The sequence below is a fragment of the Notolepis coatsorum genome (assembly GCF_963971535.1).
Source record: "Notolepis coatsorum genome assembly, chromosome: 16".
NCBI lineage: Eukaryota > Metazoa > Chordata > Actinopteri > Aulopiformes > Paralepididae > Notolepis > Notolepis coatsorum.
Genome location: NC_140180.1, coordinates 5,091,888 through 5,109,895, shown reverse-complemented (window position 1 = coordinate 5,109,895; position 18,008 = coordinate 5,091,888). Strand labels below are relative to the sequence as shown.

Genomic DNA, 18,008 nt, shown 5'->3' with positions numbered 1-18,008 from the left:
CATCAATAACCTCGACTGTCACTTTGCTAGAATCTGTTAAGGCTCCTTGGTCTGTTGCTTCGATGCTTATTTCATATTTCTTTTCCTTTTCATAGTCAAGCTGTCCTGAAAGGTATATCATACCGGAAACCGTGTCAATTTCGAACATACTGGCTATGTTACCCTGCATGTTGGAAAGAGAATAATGAATCAAACCATTTGATCCACTGTCTGCGTCACTGGCGTTCACAGTGGTGATAAGCGTGGTTTTAGGTGCATTTTCCATTACAGAAGCTTTGTAGACAGACTGGTTGAACACCGGAGCGTTATCATTAACATCTAGAACAGTTATTTCTATATTTACTGTACCAGATCTCTGAGGAGTTCCACCGTCCACTGCTATCAGCTTTAGAGAGAGACGGGGATGCTCCTCTCTGTCTAACGGCTTCTGAAGAATCATTTCTGCATATTTTCTAACATCCAAATTTGAATGTTTTTTTAGAATGAAATTTTCGTTTGGAGATAAATTGTAATCCCGGAGACCATTAATTCCTACATCAGGGTCGTTGGCAGTTGCTAGTACAAACCGTGCTCCTGGCGAAGCTGATTCTCCTATTGTCAATTGCATATCATGCTGTTCAAAAGTTGGAGAATTATCATTTATGTCCAGTACTTCGATAGTAATATGATGCAGTTCCATCGGATTCTCCAGAATGATCTCGAAGCTGAAACTACACGGTGTGACGTCGCCACAAAGCTGCTCTCGGTCTATTCTCTCGTTCACGACTAGAATCCCTTTGTCTGTCTTCAGCTCGGTGTACTGAATGCTGTCTCCGGTCACGATACGGGCCCGGCCTGAACGGAGCCTTTTCAAATCCAACCCCAGGTCTTGAGCTACGTTACCGATAAGAGATCCTTTCTTCATCTCCTCCGGGATGGAATACCGGATCTGACCAGTGACAATTTCATTCCAATACAAGAAAAAAAACAAGAGGATTGTCAGCGTAGGTCTGCAACTCAAACGCCATTTTACGCAGCGAGGGCATTCCAACGCCATGTTCTATTAGTAGATCCCACGAACAATAATGAAGAAAATAAGATTTACCAGGATACAAATTTGAGACGATTCTCTATCTCCAACGTCTTCTTTTCATAAAAGCAAAACAGGCTGTTTATATAAGCGGCTGTACTTCCGTCGAGCTCCACCTCATATGAAGCAGATTCTCTCTCTCTTCTCTACATTGCAGTGACAGAGGAGGAGACTCTACTGACTGACATCACTATAGAAATTATTTCACTGTTCAACAGCGTCCCCTAGAGTCCAAAACGTGAACACCAATACATTTAGGTGAAAACAGACAACTTTGTCTGAAAAGCAAATCATTCTAAGAAAACATTAAACGGTGCCATTGTTACAATATGCAGTGCACGTTGCTGATGCTGTAGAGTCTACTTCAGTTAAAAGAGACTTCAGTCAATATGATGAGCTATGTGAAAAAAAATGGTCTCCATGAATGGAAACCTAAATGTATTGACATTTATACGATGCGTGTCTATTAATTGAATATAATGGCCAACATCAATGAAAGCAATCATTCATTTTTAACAATGACATGATATGAATAGACGTCTTGCAACTTATAGAAACAGAGAGGAAGTTACTGTAAACTAATATGAAGGAAGTAAGTTAAACCAGTAGAGTGCATGACCTGACACCATATAAGACCTACATAAATCACAATACAGGAGCTGTCCATCAACGTGGTGCTGAACTCACCCTCTAAAGTAGAGCATGGACGGCAACACACACCCACCCACCCACAACGCAGACACAGACACACACACACGCGCGCGCACGCACGCACACACACACACACACACACACACACACACACACACACACACACACACACACAGACACACACACACACACACACACACACACACAAAATGCCAGCGTGTAGCATGTTGTAGGCAGCTAGAAGTACAAATATAGCTCTACAAATATAGTACAAAGCTTCAGCATTATAGAACAACTGGCTAATGTGTCGCTATCCGCGGTATGCTGATGCTTAAAACCAGCCACACATACTGCAATCATATGAAAGAAATGGCAAATATTAAAATGAAAATTAAACACCACTGTGTTGGAGTGGACAAACAGAGGTCCAGAGGAGAGTGCAGCAACACACACACACGTTATTGAAGGAAAAAAAAGTGAGTGCGTTTTTCTATAGTTAACTTTCTTTGTAAGGCAAACTGTTTCTCTTGTTAAGTTGGATATATATCAGTAGAGAATGCTGACAGCAGTGTCACCTGTTGAATCTAAAACACTAGACAGGCCCCTGCGAGGAGATGTCCACCCTGTAGGTGCTGAAACGTCCCATAAGCAACCAGAACAACTATTATATGTAATGTAGCCAAGTAACATTTGCAACGTGCAAGATATTGAAAGGCATATAACCGATGCACCATTTATAATAATCACGAATCAATGAACTCACCTCTAGAGGAGAGTCTGGTTCGTCCAGGATGCTCTTTTCACTCTGGATCCGCTGCATCGTCCCTGTAGAACTGGGGTCCATTATCAGAATGTTCTGACTACCAGCCATGCCGAACTTACAGTCACTCTTCCTGGAGTCAGTCGTCCTGCACACCTCGTAATTGTACACATGCGGGAGAGTCCCTGTCCCCAAAGTGTCTGAGTAACGCGGTGGATAATATGGAATCACCGGGAGACCGGAATGATAGAGGACGCGAGACTGTCTCCATCTGTATATTTTCACTGATATAATAATCACTAAACATGTGATGAAGAGAAAGGAAACTACAGCCAAAGCCAAGACTAAGAAGAAAGTCAGGTTGTCATTGTACTCCTTGTCGTGCGTAAAGTCAGTGAACTCCGAGAGCACTTCCGGGAAGCTGTCGGCCACCGCCACGTTAACATTGACTGTAGCTGAACGAGAGGGCTGTCCATTGTCCTCCACTACAACAGTCAGCCTTTGTTTCACAGCATCTTTATCAGTGACTTGGCGGATAGTTCTTATTTCTCCATTCTGTAAGCCCACTTCAAACAGCGCCCTGTCTGTGGCTTTCTGTAGTTTATAGGAGAGCCAGGCATTCTGTCCAGAGTCCACATCAACAGCCACCACTTTAGTGACCAGATAGCCCACATCTGCTGAACGAGGCACCATTTCAGCCACCAGAGAGCCGCCAGTCTGGACTGGGTACAGAACCTGAGGTGCGTTGTCGTTCTGGTCCTGGATCAGTATTTTCACAGTCACGTTGCTACTGAGTGGAGGGGAGCCTCCATCCTGCGCTTTGACAACTAGGTGAAGCTGTTTGATTTGTTCATAATCAAAGGAACGTACTGCATGTAAAACTCCAGTTTCAGAGTTTATAGATATATAAGTAGAGACTGGACTACCATTGATCTGTGTGTCTTCTAGGAGGTACGAGATTCTCGCGTTTTGATTCCAGTCAGAGTCCCGCGCACTAACGGTGAATATAGACATTCCAGGTGAGTTATTTTCTGTGACGTAGGCAGAATAGGTGGATTTGTAAAAAGAAGGTGCGTTGTCATTTACGTCAGAGATTTTCAGATATAGAGTTGTAGCGCTAGAGAGGGGAGGAGCACCTGAATCAGTAGCCGTTATAGTTATGTTGTATGCTGGTGTTATTTCACGGTCAAATGGAATATCTGAGATTAAATTGTAGTAATTTGTTATGGACGATTGGATTTTAAATGGGAGTTTAGAGTCTATTGCACACGTTATCTGTCCATTTATTTCTGAGTCTGCATCTTTCACATTTATAATAGCAATAGTTGTACCAGGAGAGGAATCCTCCGACACAGGGCTGGAGAACGACATGACATTAATAACAGGTGCGTTATCATTTACATCCAGCACTTCAATTACAACTTTACTCGTATCGGCCAGACCACCCTGATCTTTTGCCCCGACTCTGATTTCAATTTTTCTATCTTTTTCGAAATCTATTGGACCACCAACAGTTATTCTACCAGTTTCTTTATCAATATCAAATATACCCACCAAGTTCTCTTTTAAATGTGAGAATATATAAGTCACCAAACCGTTAGATCCACTATCGGCATCAGTGGCATTAACGGTGGTAATATACGTGCATTTAGATGCATTTTCTATCACAGTGGCCCTGTAAACTGATTGGTTAAATACAGGAGTATTGTCATTGGCATCTAGAACAGTGATGTCTATATTTACTGTACCAGATCTCTGGGGAGTTCCACCGTCCACTGCAATCAGCTTTAGAGAGAGACGGGGATGCTCCTCTCTGTCTAACGGTTTCTGTAAAATCATTTCGGCGAATTTCCCTCCATCAGGAGTTGCGTGCTGTTTTAAAACGAAATTATCATTAGAGGTCAAAACATAATTTTGCAAACCGTTAATGCCTACGTCAGGATCGTTTGCATTTTCGAGGTCGAAACGAGAGCCTATTGTAGCAGATTCACTGATTTCCAATGCCATGTGATTGTTTTTGAAAGTAGGTGCGTGGTCATTAACGTCCATTATTTCGACAGTCACTCGATGCAGCTCCATTGGATTCTCTAGAATGATCTCGAAGCTGAAGCTACACGGTGTGACGTCGCCACAAAGCTGCTCTCTGTCTATTCTCTCGTTCACGACTAGAATCCCTTTGTCTGTCTTCAGCTCGGTGTACTGAATGCTGTCTCCGGTCACGATACGGGCCCGGCCTGAACGGAGCCTTTTCAAATCCAACCCCAGGTCTTGAGCTACGTTACCGATAAGAGATCCTTTCTTCATCTCCTCCGGGATGGAATACCGGATCTGACCAGTGACAATTTCATTCCAATACAAGAACAAAACCAAGAGGATTGTCCTCCTAGGTCCACAACTCAAACGCCATTTTAAGCAGCGAGGGCGTTCCAACGCCATGTTCTATTAGTAAATCCCACGAACAATAATGAAGAAAATAAGATTCACCAGGATACAAATTTGAGACGATTCTCTATCTCCAACGTCTTCTTGTCATAAAAGCAAAACAGGCTGTTTATATAAGCGGCTGTACTTCCGTCGAGCTCCACCTCATATGAAGCAGATTCTCTCTCTCTTTTCTACATTGCAGTGACAGAGGAGGAGACTCTACTGACTGACATCACTATATAAAATATTCCACTGTTCAACAGCGTCCCTTAGAGTCCAAAACGTGAACACCAATACATTTAGGTGAAAACACATAACTTTGTCTGAAAATAGAATCATTCTAAGAAAACATTAAATTATGTAATTGTTACAATATGTCTTGCATGTTGCTGATGCTGTAGAAGAGCCTTACTTCAGTAAAAAGGAAACATGATGAGCTACAGTATAAGAAGACAATGTATCAGGAAATGGAAATCTAAATGTATTGATATTACTAAGGTGCATGTCTATTAGTTAAACATAATGGTCAACATCAATGAAAGCAATCATACATGTTTAACAATGATGATATGATATGAATAAAAGTATTGTATCTTATCGCGCCATATAGAGTATGTTCAAATAATATGTAGGAAGTAAGTTAAACAAGTAAAGACTTCATGAGCTGAAAGCATATAACGCAGCTACAGTAGGACTGAAATACAGGAGCTGTCCATCAATGTGGTGCTGAACTCTCCCTCTAAACTCAGTGGACAAGTGGACACGTGCACATATGCGCACAAACGTGCACACACACGCGCACACACACACACACACACACACACACACACACACACACACACACACACACACACACACACACACACACACACACAGCCAGTTTGCAACGTGATAAAGGTTAGAAGTACAAAGAGAGCTCTTAAAACGTCAGCATTATGGGGCTATTTTGTCGCTATCCGTGGTTCTGAAATGCAGATGCTTAAAGCCAATCAATCATACAGCAAGCAATTGACAAATGTTAGAAATTAAATGAAACAACATTGCATTGGAGTGGATGAAACAGTGGAGAACGCAGCCCCCCCCCCCCCACACACACGCACGCTCACACACGTACGTACGCACGCACGCACACACACACACACACACACACACGAAATGCCAGCTTGTAGCATGTTGTAGGCAGCTAGAAGTACAAATATAGTTCTTAAAAGCTTCATCATTATAGAACAACTGGCTAATGTGTCGCTATCTGCGGTACTGAAATGCTGACGCTTAAAACCAGCCACACATACTGCAATCATATGAAAGAAATGGCAAATATTAAAATTAAAATGAAACACCACTGTGTTGGAGTGGACAAACAGAGGTCCAGAGGAGGGTGCAGCAACACACACACACGTTATTTAAGGGGAAAAAGTGAGTGCGTTTTTCTAAAGTTCACTTTTTTGTAAGGCAAACTGTTTCTCTTGCTAAGTTGGATATATATCATTAGAGAATGCTGACAGCAGTGTCACCTGTTCAACTTAAAACACTAGACAGGCCCCTGCACGTCTTAGAGAGGAGCTGTCCACCCTGTAGGTGCTGAAACGTCCCATAAGCAACCAGCCAACTATTAGATGTAATGTAGCCAAGTAACATTTGCAACGTGCAAGATATTGAAAGACATATAACCGATGCAACGTTTATAATAATCATGAATCAAAACCACTCACCTCTAGAGGAGAGTCTGGTTCATCCAGGATGCTCTTCTCACTCTGGATCCGCTGCATCGTCCCTGTAGAACTGGGGTCCATTATCAGAATGTTCTGACTACCAGCCATGCCGAACTTACAGTCACTCTTCCTGGAGTCAGTCGTCCTGCACACCTCGTAATTGTACACATGCGGGAGAGTCCCTGTCCCCAAAGTGTCTGAGTAACGCGGTGGATAATATGGAATCACCGGGAGACCGGAATGATAGAGGACGCGAGACTGTCTCCATCTGTATATCTTCACTGATATAATAACCACTAAACACGTGATGAAGAGAAAGGAAACTACAGCCAAAGCCAAGACTAAGAAAAAAGTCAGGTTGTCATTGTACTCCTTGTCGTGCGTAAAGTCAGTGAACTCCGAGAGCACTTCCGGGAAGCTGTCGGCCACCGCCACGTTAACATTGACTGTAGCTGAACGAGAGGGCTGTCCGTTGTCCTCCACTACAACAGTCAGCCTTTGTTTCACAGCATCTTTATCAGTGACTTGGCGGATAGTTCTTATTTCTCCATTCTGTAAGCCCACTTCAAACAGCGCCCTGTCTGTGGCTTTCTGTAGTTTATAGGAGAGCCAGGCATTCTGTCCAGAGTCCACATCAACAGCCACCACTTTAGTGACCAGATAGCCCACATCTGCTGAACGAGGCACCATTTCAGCCACCAGAGAGCCGCCAGTCTGGACTGGGTACAGAACCTGAGGTGCGTTGTCGTTCTGGTCCTGGATCAGTATTTTCACAGTCACGTTGCTACTGAGTGGAGGGGAGCCTCCATCCTGCGCTTTGACAACTAGGTGAAGCTGTTTGATTTGTTCATAATCAAAGGAACGTACTGCGTGTATCACTCCGCTCTCTGCGTTAACTGACACATATCCAGATACTGGGTTTCCTCCTATATCAGAATCCTCCAGTATATAAGAAATACGAGCGTTTTGATTTGCATCTGAGTCTTTAGCTCTAACAGTGATAACAGACACACCAGGAGAGTTGTTCTCTGGGAAAAACGCATTGTAAACCTTCTCTGTAAAAACTGGTGCGTTGTCATTGACATCAGACACCTTTAAGTTAAAGATTCTTTTACTTGAAAGAGGAGGCGAGCCTGCGTCTGTGGCTACTACAGTAATGTTATATTCTGCAATAGCTTCCCGATCTAATACAGCATCAGTTATCAATGTGTAATAATTTCTTAAATTCGATTTAATCTTGAACGGTGAATTCTGGTCAATAGTGCAAGTCACCTGTCCGTTATCACCTGAATCTAAGTCTTTAGCGTTAATTATACCAATGGTTGTACCTGGAGGGGAGTCTTCAGACACGGGACTAGTGAACGACATGAGGTTAATTACAGGGGCATTATCATTCACATCAATAACCTCAACTATTACTTTACTGTAATCTGTTAGCCCTCCCTGATCTTTAGCGTCAATTCTGAGCTCGTACTTTTTGTCCTTTTCGAAGTCTATGAGCCCAGAAACAGATAATACCCCTGAGTGCTCATCTATAGACAACAAATCAGCTACAGTGCTTTTCAGATTTGAAAGTGAATATGTGATGTATCCATTCGATTCACTATCTGCGTCAGTGGCATTAACGGTGATAATGTTAGTTCCTTTTGGTGCGTTTTCCATCACAGTTGCCCTGTAGATTGACTGGTTGAATACAGGAGCGTTATCGTTAACATCTAGAACAGTGATGTCTATATTTACTGTACCAGATCTCTGAGGAGTTCCACCGTCCACTGCTATCAGCTTTAGAGAGAGACGGGGATGCTCCTCTCTGTCTAACGGTTTCTGAAGCACCATCTCAACATTCCTACTTCCGTCTGGATTTACATGTTGTTTCAAAGCGAAATTATCGTTTGAACTTAAAACATAGTTTTGCAGACCGTTAACTCCAACATCAGGATCCTCTGCACTGTCAAGCGCAAATCGTGCACCAAGGTTAGCTAACTCACTTAATTCTAACGCTATATCTTTTTTCTTGAATACCGGGGAATGATCATTTACATCCAATACTTCGATAGTCATATGATGCAGTTCCATCGGATTCTCCAGAATGATCTCGAAGCTGAAGCTACACGGTGTGACGTCGCCACAAAGCTGCTCTCTGTCTATTCTCTCGTTCACGACTAGAATCCCTTTGTCTGTCTTCAGCTCGGTGTACTGAATGCTGTCTCCGGTCACGATACGGGCCCGGCCTGAACGGAGCCTTTTCAAATCCAACCCCAGGTCTTGAGCTACGTTACCGATAAGAGATCCTTTCTTCATCTCCTCCGGGATGGAATACCGGATCTGACCAGTGACAATTTCATTCCAATACAAGAAAAACAACAACAGGATTGTCCGCGTAGGTCCACAACTCAAACGCCATTTTACGCAGCGAGGGCGTTCCAACGCCATGTTCTATTAGTAGATCCCACGAGCAATAATGAAGAAAATAAGATTCACCAGGATACAAATTTGAGACGATTCTCTATCTCCAACGTCTTATTTTCATAAAAGCAAAACAGGCTGTGTATATAAGCGTCTGTACTTCCGTCGAGCTCCACCTCATATGAAGCAGAGATTCTCTCTCCCTTCTCTACATTGCAGTGACAGAGGAGGAGACTCTACTGACTGACATCACCAGATAGAAATTATTTCACTGTTCAACAGCGTCCCTTAGAGTCCAAAACGTGAACACCATACATTAAGGTGAAAACAGATAACTGTCTGAAAATCAAATCATTCTAAGAAAACATTAAATTATGTAATTGTTACAAGATGTAGTTCATGTTGCTGATGTTGTAGAGCCTATACTTCAGTCAAAAGAGAATATGATGAGCTATGAGAAGACAATGTATCAGTGAAGGGAAATCTAAATGTATTGATATTACTAAGGTGTGTGTATATTAGATACAAATAATGGTCCACGTCAATGAAAGCAATCATACATATTTTACAATGATGATATGATATGACTAAAAGTATTGCATCTTATCGCGCCATATAGAGTAAGTGAAATAAATGAATACGTAGGAAGTAAGTTAAACAAGTAAAGAATTGAAAGCATATAACGCAGCTGGGGCTGAAATACAGGTGCTGTCCATCAATGTGGTGCTGAACTCTCCCTCTAAACTCAGTGGACAAGTGGATACACACACATATACACACACACACACACACACAGCCCGTTTACAAGGTGATATACTGTAGGTTAGTGCAAAGAGAGCTCTTGAAACGTCAGCATTAGGGTAAGTCAGGCTACTTCGTCGCTATCCATGGTGCTGAAATGCCAACGCTTAAGGTGAGACAGTACCCCCTAATAGGCCAAATCAATATTAGAATAGATATCACTACTTTGTCGCTATCCGTGGTTCTGCAATGCTGACTCTTAAAGCCAATCAATCATACAGCAATCACATGAAACAATTGACAAATGGTAGAATTTAAATGAAACAACATTGCGTTGGAGTGGACGAAACAGTAGAGAGCTCAGCCACACAGCCACGCAGCTACACACACACACACACACACACGCACACACACACACACACACACACGCACACGCACACGCACACACACACACAGATAACTGTACTTTATCAGATCCACCAACCTCTAGAGGAGAGTCTGGTTCATCCAGGATGCTCTTTTCACTCTGGATCCGCTGCATCGTCCCTGTAGAACTGGGGTCCATTATCAGAATGTTCTGACTACCAGCCATGCCGAACTTACAGTCACTCTTCCTGGAGTCAGTCGTCCTGCACACCTCGTAATTGTACACATGGGGGAGAGTCCCTGTGCCCAAAGTGTCTGAGTAACGCGGTGGATAATATGGAATCACCGGGAGACCGGAATGATAGAGGACGCGAGACTGTCTCCATCTGTATATCTTCACTGATATAATAACCACTAAACACGTGATGAAGAGAAAGGAAACTACAGCCAAAGCCAAGACTAAGAAGAAAGTCAGGTTGTCATTGTACTCCTTGTCGTGCGTAAAGTCAGTGAACTCCGAGAGCACTTCCGGGAAGCTGTCGGCCACCGCCACGTTAACATTGACTGTAGCTGAACGAGAGGGCTGTCCGTTGTCCTCCACTAAAACAGTCAGCCTTTGTTTCACAGCATCTTTATCAGTGACTTGGCGGATAGTTCTTATTTCTCCATTCTGTAAGCCCACTTCAAACAGTGCCCTGTCTGTGGCTTTCTGTAGTTTATAGGAGAGCCAGGCATTCTGTCCAGAGTCCACATCAACAGCCACCACTTTAGTGACCAGATAGCCCACATCTGCTGAACGAGGCACCATTTCAGCCACCAGAGAGCCGCCAGTCTGGACTGGGTACAGAACCTGAGGTGCGTTGTCGTTCTTATCTTGGACTAAGATTTCAATAGTAGCAACGGAGCTGAGAGGAGGGGAGCCTCCATCACGAGCAGTGACGTTAAACTCAAACCTCTTCATTTGCTCGTAATCAAAAGACCTTACAGCGTGTATAGCACCATTTTCTGCGTTGACTGATACAAAAGAGGACACCGGCACCCCGTTAATCTCATTCTGATCCAAAAAGTAAGAAACGCGCGCGTTTTGGCCTCCGTCTGCATCCCTCGCCCTCACGGCAAACACGGAGAATCCGGGAGAGTTGTTTTCGGGGATAGTCAGACGGTATTCTGTTTGGTCAAACTTTGGCGGGTTGTCATTCACATCTGAGACTTTAACCGTTATGTTCTTACTGCTAGACAGAGGCGGGGAGCCCTCGTCACACACTGTAATAGTAATATTATACTCAGGAACCGTTTCTCTGTCCAATGGGCTTTCAGTAACTATGGTATAATAATCTGTTATGGAAGACTCGATTTTGAAAGGGATATCAGAATTGATGGAACACTTAACGACACCATTACCATCGGAATCTGCGTCTTCAACGTTAACAACAGCCACGGTGGTGCCAGGAGGCGAGTCCTCAGATATGGAATTGGAAAACGACATGAGCTGTATCGTGGGGACATTATCATTCTCATCGACTATATGGATAATAACTTTGCAGGTGTCTGTAAATCCTCCGTGGTCGCTAGCTTGAACGTTCAATTGATAATTTTTTGACTTTTCAAAATCGAGTTTACCTGCGACTTTAATTTCACCGGTGTTAACATTCAGTTCAAACAGCTGCTTTGCTTCTTTGGCAACATGAGCGATGGAGAAAGTGACCTCTCCATTCAGCCCTGTATCTGCGTCGTTTGCACTAACAGTAGTTACCACTGAGCCCTCTGGAGAATTCTCTTTGACATCTGCTTTATATACAGGCTGCCCGCACACCGGCGCGTTGTCGTTGGCATCCAGCACGGTGATGTGGATACGGACTGTGCCTGATCTGGGTGGCTCACCCCCATCTGAAGCGATAAGCACTAGCGAATGAGTCTCCTCTATCTCTCGGTCTAGAGGGTTTTGTAAAACCATCTCTATGAATTTACCACCGTCAGGCTGGCTGTGTACCTCTAATTTGAAATGATCTGAAGGTTTGAGTACGTACTTTTGTATACCGTTAGCGGCAACATCAGGGTCGATGGCGCTCTCCAGAGCAAAGCGCGCTCCCGACACGGCCGATTCGCTGATTTTCAAACTAATTTCGTCTTTTGGAAAAGCAGGGCTGTTGTCGTTAATGTCACGGACTTCCACCGTCACTCGATATAGCTGGATTGGGTTTTCTATGATGAGCTCGAAGCTGAAGCTGCAAGGCGTAGTCTGTCCACACAGCTCCTCTCGGTCGATCTGCTCTTTAATAACGAGGGTGCCTTTGTCTCGGTTTAGATCAACATACTGCCTCGTTCCCTTCGTTATGATACGAGCTTTACCCGATACGAGCCTGTTCACATCCAGACCCAAATCTCTAGCGATGTTTCCTACAAACGACCCCTCGGCCTGCTCCTCCGCGATGGAATAGCGAGCCTGTCCGGTCACGGAGTCCAGGGAGCTCAGACAAAGGAGGAAAAACAGGAGCCCTACTTGCCATCCGCCACAGCGACGTGGTGTCCATTTGCAACCCATAAATCCAAACGATCCAAATTCACTCATTTGAGTAAAGAATGATGATCACTGAATCAAGAGGGAAGAGATGATAACCGCTTATGTTTTCCAGCAGAGAATAGAAACGATCCACAGCTTGAGAGGCTGGAGCAGATATCCTGTACGTCATACAATGGAAGACAGATAGAAACTAAAGGAGGGGCCACTGCACCATTACCAGTAGAATTAATGTCAACCGTGTATCAACAGCGGCCCCTAGAGTCCAACGATCGCAATCGCGTGTGTGTGTTTGTGTGTGTGTGTGAGAGTGTGTATGTGTGTGCGTGTGCGTGTGTGTTTGAATATAGTGTGCAATATGGCAAAAGCCAGTAAAACTATTAATATAAACTATTTAAACCGAAAATGCCTTTTACAACACTATTTGTACGTGTTATTCAATTGTGAAAACTTTAATGTTGCTTGCAACGTTCTGCAAAACAAGAGATCAATACACCTGGTTAATTCAGCACCAGGCTGACGGACAGCGACAGAGATAAATCAACCACAGGGGGCAGAGTACAACCATTTCTAAACAAGACTCATCTATAATGATACGTGCCTCACTCACCACCACCTTAACCATCATCATCATCATCATCATCATCATCATTATCATAATCATCATCATCATCATCATCATCATCATCATCATCATCATCAATATCATCATTACATCTTCATAATCTTTAGTAAGTTGTAATGTATGACAATTGTGGCAATGAATACAGGTGGTTATGTTGTGGAAATGTAAATGTATGAACTCATAAAACACCAACCAAGCCATTTCATATGAATACTTATTGTTCTGGTTTCAATGGGAAAATATAAACATAATCTCACTCACCAGTGTTGACATGTGAGCAATCTGAGCCGCTAGCTTCTCCCTCTGCAGAGTGTCTCCTCCACCTCCATCGCCGGGAGACTGGAATGATAAGAGAATGCGAGACTGTCTCCATCTGTATATTTTCACTGATACAATAACCACTAAACACGTGATGAAGAGAAAGGAAACTAAAGCCAAAGCCAAGCCACATACACACATATATAGCATTGTGGTTACTGTTAGAACAAAGATAGAGTCGTCTAGAAATAAATGCAAGACATACCATCTGACAGAGGAAGGTAAAAGATTAAGATAAAATGTGTTATTCTCTAAAAGCAAAATGATTACTTGTGCAGCACCAGTCTCCAAAGCAATGGTGCAACCTCTGTTTCATAACAGAGACATTTCATAGCAACGATCATCCATATTGTTTTCATCATGAGAAAATAAAGAGACCACCAGCAGTGACTCAGCTTGTCATTTCAGCACCAGGCCGGTGGACAGCGACATAGAGAAATCAACCAGAGGAGGCAGGGACTGTTTCACTCTCTCTATTATCAGCAACATTACATCATCATCATCAAAGTCATAACGATGTATGATGTCCGTTAGTGATTATCTTCATGAGGTCACAGGGTAGAAAAAGGAAAATTAACGACACTAGAGGATGCCTGCTTGAAAATGTATAAATCAGAGGTATAATTATTCACACATTTGAGTCAACATCGCTACTATAATAAAAATGACTTGCAAAAGAAAGTCTCACTCACCAGTGTTGACATGTGAGAAACCTGAGCTGCTAGCTTCTCCCTCTGCAGAGTGTCACCTCCATCTCCATCAACGCTCACCAAAGTTTGACTCATAGGTCCCATATATTTTATATCACTCTTCCTGGAGTCGGTCGTCCTGCACACCTCGTAATTGTACACATGCGGGAGAGTCCCTGTCCCCAAAGTGTCTGAGTAACGCGGTGGATAATATGGAATCACTGGGAGACCGGAATGATAGAGGACGCGAGACTGTCTCCATCTGTATATCTTCACTGATATAATAACCACTAAACACGTGATGAAGAGAAAGGAAACTACAGCCAAAGCCAAGACTAAGAAGAAAGTCAGGTTGTCATTGTACTCCTTGTCGTGCGTAAAGTCAGTGAACTCCGAGAGCACTTCCGGGAAGCTGTCGGCCACCGCCACGTTAACATTGACTGTAGCTGAACGAGAGGGCTGTCCGTTGTCCTCCACTACAACAGTCAGCCTTTGTTTCACAGCATCTTTATCAGTGACTTGGCGGATAGTTCTTATTTCTCCATTCTGTAAGCCCACTTCAAACAGCGCCCTGTCTGTGGCTTTCTGTAGTTTATAGGAGAGCCAGGCATTCTGTCCAGAGTCCACATCAACAGCCACCACTTTAGTGACCAGATAGCCCACATCTGCTGAACGAGGCACCATTTCAGCCACCAGAGAGCCGCCAGTCTGGACTGGGTACAGAACCTGAGGTGCGTTGTCGTTCTGGTCCTGGATCAGTATTTTCACAGTCACGTTGCTACTGAGTGGAGGGGAGCCTCCATCCTGCGCTTTGACAACTAGTTGAAGTTGTTTGATTTGTTCATAATCAAAGGAACGCACTGCATGTAAAACTCCAGTGTCAGAGTTTATAGACATATAAGTAGAGACTGGACTACCACTGATCTGTGTGTCTTCTAGGAGGTACGAGATTCTGGCGTTTTGATTCCAATCAGAGTCACGTGCGCTGACAGCAAATATAGAAATTCCGGGGGAATTATTTTCTGTGACGTAGGCAGAATAGGTGGATTTATCAAACAATGGGGCGTTGTCATTTACGTCAGAGATTCTAAGTTGTAACTTTGCGGTGCTAGAGAGGGGAGGAGATCCTGAGTCTCTGGCTGTTATGGTTATATTGTATTCAGGCGTCAATTCACGGTCGAAAACTACATCTGAGATCAATGTGTAATAACTGGTTAAGGACGATTTGATCTTAAACGGTAGCTTTGTATCTATTGAGCATGTGATCAGGCCATTTCTTTCAGAGTCTGCGTCTTTAACGTTAATGACAGCTATTGTGGTGCCGACCGGAGCATCCTCAGACACAGAGTTGGAGAAAGACATGACGTTTATGACCGGAGCGTTGTCATTTATGTCAATCACCTCGATTATCACTTGACTTGAGTCCGCAAATCCTCCCTGGTCTTTAGCTTCGACTCTTATTTCGAATTTCTTATCCCTTTCGAAATCTATCTGCCCGGAAACAGATATAACACCAGTCGTCTTGTCGATGGCAAATATATCAGCAATGCCCCCCCTCAACTTTGAAAATCCATACGTTATGTGTCCGTTCGAACCACTATCTGCATCGCTAGCATTAACTGTTGTTATATAGGTACCTATGTGTGCGTTTTCCATCACAGACGCCCTATATACGGTTTGATTAAAAACAGGAGCGTTATCATTTGCATCTAGAACAGTGACGTCTATATTTACTGTACCAGATCTCTGCGGAGTTCCACCGTCCACTGCTATCAGCTTTAGAGAGAGACGTGGATGCTCCTCTCTGTCTAACAGTTTCTGGAGCACCATTTCAGCATATTTACTGCCATCGGGATTGGTGAGTTGCTTTAAGACAAAATTATCGTTCGGTGTCAAAACATATTTCTGCAGGTCATTTACACCTACGTCAAGGTCTTCAGCGCTCTCCAAAACAAATCGCGCTCCAATACTAGCGATCTCACTGATCTCGAATTTCAAATCGTTAGTATGAAATGTTGGAACGTGGTCATTTACATCCAGAACTTCGACAATGACGCGGTGGAGTTCAATTGGATTTTCTAAAATCACCTCGAAGCTGAAGCTACACGGTGTGACGTCGCCACAAAGCTGCTCTCTGTCTATTCTCTCGTTCACGACTAGAATCCCTTTGTCTGTCTTCAGCTCGGTGTACTGAATGCTGTCTCCGGTCACGATACGGGCCCGGCCTGAACGGAGCCTTTTCAAATCCAAGCCGAGGTCTTGAGCTACGTTACCGATAAGAGATCCTTTCTTCATCTCCTCCGGTATAGAATACCGGATTTGGCCACAGACTATGTGACTAAAATAAAGGAGAAATAACAGCGCTCGCCTCACCGCTCTGCCACACAAACGCCATTTTACACTTTGAGGTTGACGAGTCATCATGGCATCAAAACAATTAATCCAAAGGCAAGAACATGTAATATATCCCCAGAAGGACAATCACAGATGGGTAAAAAAAAATCCTATTTCCAATGTAGGCCTTATCGTTACATCACACGAGGCTGCGAATACACACGAGTGTATCTCCGACGAGCTCCACCTCGTTTAAAGCCTACAGATTCTCTCCTCTCCTCTGTGCGCAGTTATCAGGGAGGGGGCTCTACTGACTCACAACTAGATAGAAAATATTTCACTGACCAACAGCGTCCCTTAGAGTCCAAATCATGAACACCAAGAACACAAGAAATGAACAGTATAAATCCAAAATGTAAGGCTAACTGCTTCAGTACCGCCATTACTCTACAAGAGTATACCCCATCCAAATGGTAACATGCTATAGTGTCAACTATTGATGCATAGTGAACCATAGTATTGATATATATAGAAAACCGTGCATTATAAACAATGGTGTGGAGAAATTAGGCATTCAAAAATATAATCAACCTGTCCAAGTGTAGCACTCCGGTATGGACAGTATGAATGTTTTCGTGCTGAAACAATTAGGTGCTAGGAGCACAATGCAACATGCAGGTCTAACACACACATACACACATCCAGTTTGCAACGTGATATAGGTTAGATTTACAAAGAGAGCTCTTAAAACGTCAGCATTATGGTACTTCTGGCTAATTTGTCGCTGTCCATGGTGCTGAAATACCTACGCTTAAAGCCAATAGGTCATACAGCAATCACGTGAAACAACAACAACCACAACCACACACACACACACACACACACACACACACACACACACACACACACACACACACACACACACACACACACACACACACACACACAGTATATAGCATTGTGCTTCACTGTTTGAACAAAGATAGAGTCGTCCAGAAATACTGCAAGACATAACATCTGACAGAGGCAGGTAAAGGATTAACATAAAATGTGTTATTCTCTAAAAGCAAAATGATTACTTGTGCAGCACCAGTCTCCAAAGCAATGGTGCAACATCTGTTTCATAACAGAGACATTTCATAACAACGATCATCCATATTGTTTTCATCATGAGAAAACAAAGAGACCATCAGCACTGACTCAGCTTGTCATTTCAGCACCAGGCTGGTGGACAGCGACAGAGAGAAATCAACCAGAGGAAGCAGGGACTGTTTCACTCTCTCTATTATCAGCAACATTACATCATCATCATCAGCATCATCATCATCATCATCATCATCATCATCATCATCATCATCATCATCATCATCATCATCATCATCATCATCATCATCA

General features: G+C 43.4%; 3 protein-coding genes and 1 pseudogene across 4 annotated transcripts; all 4 read right to left on the bottom strand.

Annotated features, from left to right (window-relative positions):
* Positions 1-158: 158 nt before the first annotated feature.
* LOC311242501 (protocadherin gamma-A11-like) lies at positions 159-4,916 on the bottom strand (the record flags this gene model as incomplete). Its single annotated transcript, XM_084331463.1, has 2 exons — positions 159-163; positions 2,468-4,916. 2 exons carry the CDS (start codon positions 4,914-4,916, stop codon positions 159-161), a joined length of 2,454 nt encoding a protein of 817 aa, XP_084187589.1.
* Positions 4,917-6,595: 1,679 nt separating this feature from the next.
* LOC311242500 (protocadherin gamma-A12-like) lies at positions 6,596-16,574 on the bottom strand (the record flags this gene model as incomplete). Its single annotated transcript, XM_084331462.1, has 3 exons — positions 6,596-6,769; positions 14,427-15,770; positions 16,368-16,574. The coding sequence occupies 3 exons, from the start codon at positions 16,572-16,574 to the stop codon at positions 6,596-6,598; spliced, it is 1,725 nt and encodes a 574-aa protein (XP_084187588.1).
* Positions 6,786-8,917, bottom strand: LOC311242376 (protocadherin gamma-A3-like; annotated as a pseudogene). The gene is made up of 2 exons: positions 8,666-8,917; positions 6,786-7,708 (listed from the first exon to the last, which is right to left on the bottom strand). The product of its transcript is annotated as a protocadherin gamma-A3-like (transcript).
* On the bottom strand, positions 9,406-12,671 carry LOC311242375 (protocadherin beta-16-like; the record flags this gene model as incomplete). The annotated part of the gene is made up of 2 exons (XM_084331332.1): positions 9,406-9,447; positions 10,230-12,671. The coding sequence occupies 2 exons, from the start codon at positions 12,669-12,671 to the stop codon at positions 9,406-9,408; spliced, it is 2,484 nt and encodes an 827-aa protein (XP_084187458.1).
* Positions 16,575-18,008: the final 1,434 nt, after the last annotated feature.